At 28.9% G+C, this 9,008-nt stretch overlaps 1 protein-coding gene across 1 annotated transcript; it reads left to right on the top strand.

Annotated features, from left to right (window-relative positions):
- Positions 1 to 6: 6 nt before the first annotated feature.
- LOC101498037 (uncharacterized) lies at positions 7 to 875 on the top strand. Its single transcript, XM_004494177.4, has one exon. The coding sequence runs from the start codon at positions 29 to 31 to the stop codon at positions 611 to 613; it is 585 nt and encodes a 194-aa protein (XP_004494234.1). The 5' UTR covers positions 7 to 28; the 3' UTR covers positions 614 to 875.
- The last annotated feature ends 8,133 nt before the right edge of the window (positions 876 to 9,008 follow it).

Genomic DNA, 9,008 nt, shown 5'->3' with positions numbered 1-9,008 from the left:
CAGTCACAGAACACAAAAAAACATAGCAATGTCTGGCTCCAGAAAGAAGCTTCTTCTGAACACTGTGTCGGTAAAACTAGGCTGTGGAAGTTGCAGAAGGCTAAAGCTGAGTCACATATTCCACCCAAAACCAAAACCTAGAAACTCCACTTACCAAAAACACAAACTTTACAATAACCATTCTTCCTCAGGTCCTTGGACTGAAGACAAATATGACAGTACCAGCACAACAAACACCACCAACACTGCCACAACATTTTCTCCTTTGTACGTTGATTCCTCAAACTTGTCTGATTCAGAGACTTATGCAAAGGACCAAAGAAGAGTTGGAGGTTTAGGCAGAGCTGGAGGAGAAGGTGTGGCTGTGGAGAAAGATTCTGAAGACCCTTATCTTGATTTCAGGTCTTCAATGCTTCAAATGATATTGGAGAATGAGATATACTCTAAAGATGATCTTAGAGAGCTTCTGAACTGCTTTCTTCAGCTGAATGCACCGTATCACCATGGTGTTATAGTTAGAGCTTTCACTGAGATTTGGAATGGGGTTTTCTCTATGAGGTCTAGTTCAACCAATGTCCACACTGCACGTACCCGTAAGCCACGTGAGTTTTAAATACTCTCCATGCGTGCAAGGTCTCTGTTAACCTTAACCAAGTAGTACTTGTTGTAAGAATAGCTGCGCTATGTGCTATGTATTTTAGGTTGAATGTAGTCCAGCTATATCTAATTAAGAGCTATGCTAATGATAATTATGATGTTGCTAACGTTGTATTGTGCTGCACATTTTGGTGACTATCATCATCCAAATGTAAAAATGGAAATTTGTTTGCCCCATTTAGAAAACAAGATTTTAAATTACATATCTGTTTATGTCATGATCCTTAATATTTTTTAAATTATTCAAGAATTTTTAAATATCTTAGTTATATGACACCAATCTCCTTATCAATAGTTATAAATTGCAATTGCAATGTAATGGTTTTAGAGGTTTCTAACAACAGTATTATTATCGCAAATAACGACATCTTCATCAGTTACACACACAAACATATATATATTGTCACAATATTAAGGTTTGCTAGGTAGCTACAAGCACAATTTAGAACTATGCTCCTTCCATTTATCCCCCTTGACCATGATTTTGCAGCTTGCTTGATCATTCAATATAAAATCCACAATTCGTGCAGTAAATAATAGTTTTGAGGGTTTAGAGCGACCGCATCACTAATGCCTTTGTCACGGTCATGCTGTGATTGTCAAAACATCCTAAACCTTTGGTGATTCAACTACGATTGTAATTGCGAACTGTTGGGTCATGAGAGGGTCCAATTGATCATCACATTGACTTAAAAATAATCATATAAATGAATTAGACATCACATCTTTATTCAAAATATTAAAATATTAAGTATATGAGTTATCTATTTTTTTTTATGGTTAGTCATTTTATTTATATAGTTTAATATCAATTTTTTCATTCAATATAAGATTTTTTCTCACACTAGCACAAGCATATTTTTATTTGAATAGTAATATCTCTATTGCAATATGATCAATTTACACTAGTACACGCAAGAAAATAAACTGATTCTTAAAATCTAGTTTTAGCTGCGAAGCTGGGTTCATTATCCCTCGAAAGTGGCAAGTTTAATTTATAATAAGAATTGACTATTGCGCTAATTTCCATCTTTCCTGGACCATGTTGTGTCTGTATACACAATACACAATAGATTATGATCAATTGGAAAAAAAAATCCAAATCCCAAATCAATAAGTTCAATTGTAAGTTAATACACAGAGACACTCATCATTTTGTAAGTTAATTTTGTTAATATTAGTTAGACAAAAAAAAAAAATGAAATCAAAGTCTATTAATTGGATTACCTACAATTTATATAATTGATCTAGTCCAATTGTGTCAATTGCAAAGGGTGTATTGCAAAAAACACAAATCTCACATTAGATAAAAATAAGTTCATGAGTATGTAATGAGAGACAAGTTGAATGTGCGAAGATGGGTTAGAGTCGATGTAAAACAGAATAGGATATACATCATACATATCCATGCACTGTGTGTGTCTGGTTCGTTGAGTTTTGTTTTGGCGTGTAGGATTTGGTCAAAGTAAATGCTTAGTTTTGAGTGGAATTGTATGGTGGTGGGAAAATATAGACATTGGGATTTGAATTAATTTACAATAATAAAAATGGTCTGATGCTATAGGGACAGATGGTTTAATGCATTTCAATGAGATGAGAATAGAAACTTTTGAGTCTGACATCACTACACTTTCCTATGTAACTATTTATCTTCCTTTCTCTGTTTTCAGTAGTAAAATAATTTGCCAGTTGGCACAATACTCCTACTTGCATTTTGTTTTTGTTTTCTTACTAGATTGCTTCAAATTCAATTGATGTGTGTATGTATATCAGAATTCACTTCTCATTACTACTGTGACAGTGCATGCATTGAGTTCAACTTCATGATGTATTTACTTAAGCATTGATAATATGGCTGCAGGTAGCTTTAATTGTGTATTTAAACCACACAAAGGGGTGTGGTAGGGTTGAGTTCATAGATGATAATGGTCTGCAAGCATTTAAATCTGACACCAAATTAAGACTTTCATTTACAATGAGATTAGATTATTTCATTTACCATGACATAAAATTTGTTGATAATGTGTCTAGTAAATACAATTCAGATATTAATTATATGGACATTTGATTTATTGAAACATATATTTGAACTTGAAATACTTCTCTTTTTTCATATTAATGTGTATAAAATTTGCTGTAAAATTTTTTTGGGGAAAATAAATTAGTTGATAATACTGGTACTAGTAGTACTTCAAAATGATATCAACATCATACGTTAGAATTAAATAATAATCTAGTCTCTTAAAACAATTTTCTATGAGTTAGTATATTTTAAATTACACAAGAAACATTCCAGAGATTTGTTAATCTATTTTCTGATTTATAGTAATGATCAATAGAAGGATTATTGGAATGTGGTGTGCTTCTAAGGGGTAGAAAATGTGTAAATTTGCATCGAGTCCAAGTAGCCTCGTCAAATAATTGTAGTGTACTGCATTTGATTATGGTTATGCTACTGATCTTCTTATGAAATTGGTTTACATGAGACCTATTTTAGTCTAATTTTTTATCCTCTCTGGTTACCAAATATTTATTTCGTTACGAATTTTCCTGAACATTGAGAATTGAACGTTTTACGAAAGTCTTTTTAGTTTTGCTAACAATCTCTACTTACTAGCTAATGTTCTATACAGTGAGTTGATATTTGAATTTTGGCTCAAAATTATAAGAGAAGAAAGTGAATCAGTTGCTAGGTGCCACACACTTCCTAAAGATTGATATTTCATTTTGTTCCTCAACCTTTATGCAAAAAGGAGCATCAAAATTTGAATCCTACAGTGTCTGTTTGTATTGAACGTGAATTTGCCAAAATCACGATATCAATTATATTTAGTTGAAATTTTAAAGTGTAGTTTTTGTCAAAATCATTATAATTTTATTTTTAAACATAAACTGTGCACAACTACACTCTCCAAGTGTTAGCTTTAAAGCATCTTCAAAAAAATTAAATGTATTAATTAATTATTTTCTTTATCAAAATACCATTAATTAATTATTTTTTATTTTTCTGTGTGAGTAATACTAAGTAATGTGAAGCCTAAACATGGAAAAAAAATAAGAATATCAATTTATAATAAATTTAGGAAAATATGACTAATAACTTTATTAATTCTCACGATTTAATAAAAAGGTCTTATATTTAAAAATAAAGTAAAAAAAGGTATTAGTCTGTAAGTTTTCTCATTCCTGTGGCAATCTAGTACAAATTTAGGGACATATATGCTTAATAAAAAAAAATCATGTCTAAATGACCTATATTTTAGTACAATTTTAAAGAGTATTTCAAGTTGGAACTTATTTTCCTTCATTTAAATCTGAGCTACAAAAAAGAAAATTTCAAGTTGGAACTTATAACTAGATTTTCCATTTCGAATCATGTTGTTAAGTGTTTTGAAAGGAAGAAGGACAATTGATTGAAAGAAGAGAAGTATCATCATTTGGCATAGTTGTTGTCAGGTTCTGCATCATTGAATTTGAAGTAAGATTGCGATTGAAGCATTGAAGAGTGAAGTTAATACACCCAACTTTCAATTACGTGAGATGAGAGCTTCATTAGTCACGACCCTTTTGCATATTTTGAGAACTTCTGAACCATGGACTTTAACATTATTGTTCTGTTCTGTTTAAAAGAAAGTGAAAGAAAATAAAGTACTCCATCTAAGTTTAAATATTAATATATATATATATATATATGTACATTTGTTTAATTATATTCAAGGCAAGAGGGATAAGAGGAACAAAAGTGAAATATTTTTTTTAATAGTTACTACCAATTTGTTAGAGAGGAAAATGTTAGTAGTATGGAGCCAACGATACACCTTCGTCGTAATACTTTTAGTTTCTCAAACCAAATTTAGGTTAATCTTTCGAAGACAAAGAAATTAATGATTATTTAGACGTTTGATAGAACTATAAATTGTCTTTATATAGAAAATTCCTTTGATGAGTTTACAAGAATTATAAAAAGTAATATTCACATGTGTCAACAATTTATATTTCCTTTTCAAAATAACTCTTTGATTATTAAGAGAGAGAAGTGATTGGTCTTGTAATTCTTTTATAAAAAAGAACAAAAATATTTTACAAGGTCCTATAGATAGAGAAAAAAGAAAAGCAAATTAAAATATTTATTTTCTTTGTTTGACTGTATAAAAATGAAAAGAAATGATTTATTTTTTCAGAATGCTTAATATCTTTAAATAAAAAATATAAATAAATAATAAATGTTGGTATTTCATATACTTTCACCATTTCTTTTTTATTGGCTTTTTACCTATTAAGCAATAAAATACTTTCAAATGAATCCTACCTCATGAAATTATCTTTGGTTTTAAATATAAATAGCCACTTACAATGGACGTGTCTAATTCAAAATTAATAATTTTTTATTAAAAGAAGAAATTTTAGTTTCTTGTTTTGTTGAAGTTCTAAAATAACCCCTAACTTTCTTAAATGTTAATTATTTTAGTCTCTTTCAATTTGTTACATCATCTAAGAGGTTCTCTCACACAATGCAATAGTAGGGGTGAATCGATACATTTTAGGGTTTTTTACTCTTTTTACTCTAATGTTCACTATAAGAAATTAATAGTCAATAATCCTCAATCATTGACTAAAATTGTTAACAATTCATCATTAATAGTAGCGGCCATTATTCCATTAATTTAAAAGCATTGCAAAAATTTATGGTGTCTTAAGTCGCCACAAAACTATATTATATTTTAAATAATAAAAAATTCTGAAAGTTGTAGTTATTATTAACCTATGCGAGTTTTAAAAAAAATTATATGGATCTTAACTGCCACAAATCTATGCACTTAAAAAGAAACTCTTTACGAAAATCTTAGACACCACAAAAAAAAAAATTCCGTGGCTATAATATCAACTATGTCATATTGAAGTAAAAAATATAATTAAAACAAATGAATTCAATTTATTATTTTAAAATAAGAAGACATAAATAAAAAAACTTATTGATACCCAACAAAGAGAAAAAAAGAAGTATAAAGAATAATAGTAGTAAAAAAGAAAGTGTTTAGAGAAAAGATAAAAGTTAAAAATAAAGACAAAAAAATAAAAATATGAAGATTATTATATATAGGAAATGAATAGAGCTTTGTGAGGATTTGGTTGTCATAATTTTTTTTTCTCTTTTCATATTATTTTTGTCTATTTAAGACTATTAGTAATAATATTTCGCAATCTAATGGTTTTTTTGTGCCAATAATATTTACAAAATTGAATTCCACACTTTTTGAGTTTTTTTTAGTTGTAATTATTGAGTGTATTGTGATAGTTGATATGATGTTAATGGTAATTAAGAGGTTGTCTCCTAATGGTTGACTTCTTCAAAAAAAATTAAATAACTTTTTTTTAATTCTCGCGACCTAAAATTTCGAGCGTTTCTCAAATTTAATGAAGTCGTCATTAAAATTTATTTTAAAACAGATAAAATATTGAAAAATTTTAAAAATAAAAAAATGGTATTTGAAACCAAATTTTGAGTTCGGGAGAATATATTAGCACCCTACGACATTCCTTACAAAACGGTTACCTATAATTAATTAGTCAAAAATTAATATTAACTGAAATATATTAATTTTTCCCTATTATTAAATATGAATATCAATTGTTTCTTTAAGATATATGTGCTTAAAAAAAGAATAAAAAAAAGATTTTTTAATTAATGTGTTTGACAAGAGTGTGATTTTGCTTCTACGTATCTCCTGGTACGATGGAGAAATCAAATTTACGTAGTTCTTGGATAGAAAATGCGGATGTATTGATTGTTTTTAAAGAAATTGTGTTTTATTGTTGATAAAAAAAAAATATTTTGACAGAAAAAAGAAAGAAAAAGTTAGTTTGATTTGAATAATTATTTTAAAAAAATGAGTTTTAAGACTATCAAGTTGCACAACTTGTGTCTCAAAAACTTAAGGAGTAAAAAGATGTCTCATCTAGTTAATCCGTTTAAGAGTATTATTGTTTTTATAATTATTTTCGGTTTTAAAATTGAGTTTTAAAGTCACCAAGTGTTACAACTTGAGTCTTAACAACTCAAACTTTAAAAAATGTCACATCTAATTCATTTAATATTTATTTATTGTGAATGTTTTTCTTTTAAAACAAATAAACAAACACACGTAGAGAGAAATGAGCTTCATTGTTAAGAGATAGAGAATGAGAGATAACATAGACACAAAAAACGACCACGAAAAGGGAGTTGCTTGCGGTGGTGGTTCGTCGAGGGTCGAAGTTGACGTTGGTGGTTGAGTGGACGTCTCGGGTAGTGCTCATGGTGGTGGTTCGTCGGAGGTCAAAGTTGACAGAGGTGGTTGTACGGACGCTCTGACAGTAGTGCTTGCGGAGGTGGATTTGATGATGGTTTCTTAAGGGATTTGCAAAGGATGATGAAGGTGGTGATTTGTGGCTCAAGCTCTCTCTAACTCTCTACATTTTAAGAAGAAGGTGGTTTTCTTTGTTGATCTTAGAAACAAAGAGGAACTATATTTCCTCTATTCTAATTTTTTAGGAAAATAAAACTCTCCCCTAAACCAAATTGTGGTTCTCAATTTATAGGCTACAAGGATGAATCGTTGCGTCTATGAGATAAATTGAATTTCAGTTTTTCTATTGCTTTGCATAAATTATAGAGTGACAAGTGAAGATGAGACTTCTACTTTTTGGTAGAGTGCACGTGAAGATGAGACTTCTACTTTTTGGTAGAGTGCAAAGTTATTGAAGATTCAAAAAGAGGAAAACATAAAAAGTTTAAAATGTGAAGGATGAAAACTTGTACTATTTCTACCAAAAACATTATTTTTATGTGTTTGTTAGTTATTGTTACTTTTTATTTATTTATTTATTTATATTTTTATAATATAAATTGGACACTTTATTAAAACGACAATGAAAATGTGAGCTCAATTATTGGAAAAGATTTTGAGTTTAATTTTGATTTTTTTTTTTTGAAATTTTTCAGTACAATAAAATGTGATCGTAAATATATAAAATTAAAGATATTATTATGATGTATTATTTTTTTAAAATTTTTTAATTGGTCGGACAAAATTGAAATAGTACACTGACTTACTCTCTTAATTAGAACAAAAATTCTTCATTTAAAAAAAAAATTATCACTATGACATTTATCCCTTCACTATTGCTCCCTTTAGTTCTCTTCTGTAATCCATTTCTATTCCGAGTGAAATGGGAATTTGCAAACTCTCATTCGCATCCCAACCCTTTCCGAAGTGTCACTGATGTTGTCAAGTAGGAACAACTTTCCATCTATCTTGAAGTCCAAACTTTGTATTTTTAAGACACATTAAATTTATGAATGTCAAATTTCAGTGATTTACTTTAAAAAAATTAAAAGTGACAATAGATTTCCAGTTATAATTAAATACATATACGGTGCATTTTTGCCACATATAATATATAAGTGATGCATACTATAGAAGCCGCACAAATGCACATGGATAAAGAGGTTAGCGAACATTTCAATTTTTTTGAAAAGTTTCAAATAAATCAAAACCACACCTAGTTAAAACAACAATCACTATATTTCTTGATTATGTTTTTTCAAAAAAATATCGAATCAAAATGTAAAAGTACTAAAATTTAAACGTAGTATTTTTCTTTCCCAATTTATTTTTGGCATTTTGCTCTCTTTTAGTACTATTTTGTTTTTGTTTTTGTTTTAACCGTTGATACATAATTTGAATGTACCCAGTAACACAACAAAAGAAGATTTGTTGTGAATTCTCCAAAAACACAAAAGGGCCAACCAAGGTGGGATAGTGAGTTGGATTTACTCAGAGCTGCATTTAATGCAACACACTACACAAAGCAATGGGATATTTAAATTTATCGAAAAATAAGAGTATCATTGTAAGGTCATTATCTCACTAAATACTAGACCAAACATTATTGTTTATGGCGTCTTAAAGTTTGCATCCCGGATTGCTTTCTCCCAAGCTCTTAATTACACACAAGTAAAACCTGCACTCTTTTTCTTAATTAATAAACAATTTACTAATAATGTGCTATAGTAATTATTTTTATTTTGAGTCACTCGTAAGTGTGAATTGGAGTGATGAGTAGTGCTCAATTTCCTCCTCTAATAAAAATTAATATTTACATTACTATTTCAGAAAGAAAAAAGAAACATTTAGTTTGTCACTCCATCCACCGGAAGTAATGTTGCCACCTCTTTCAGTCTAAATTAGAAATGTGATTCTTGATACAAATATTTAAATTCAAGTTTATTATGTCACAATAGTTTAATTTATTTGGTTAGATTCATCATCTTGTTAGTGGAGATTACTCTCTTTTTACAGATTTAATTT

The sequence above is a fragment of the Cicer arietinum genome, chromosome 3, assembly GCF_000331145.2.
Source record: "Cicer arietinum cultivar CDC Frontier isolate Library 1 chromosome 3, Cicar.CDCFrontier_v2.0, whole genome shotgun sequence".
NCBI classification, from domain to species: domain Eukaryota; kingdom Viridiplantae; phylum Streptophyta; class Magnoliopsida; order Fabales; family Fabaceae; genus Cicer; species Cicer arietinum.
This window is presented reverse-complemented; position numbering and strand designations above follow the sequence as displayed.

Bases quoted from the DNA above. Each gene is read 5' to 3' on its own strand.
- LOC101498037 (XM_004494177.4), top strand. From the start codon at position 29: ATGTCTGGCTCCAGAAAGAAGCTTCTTCTGAACACTGTGTCGGTAAAA.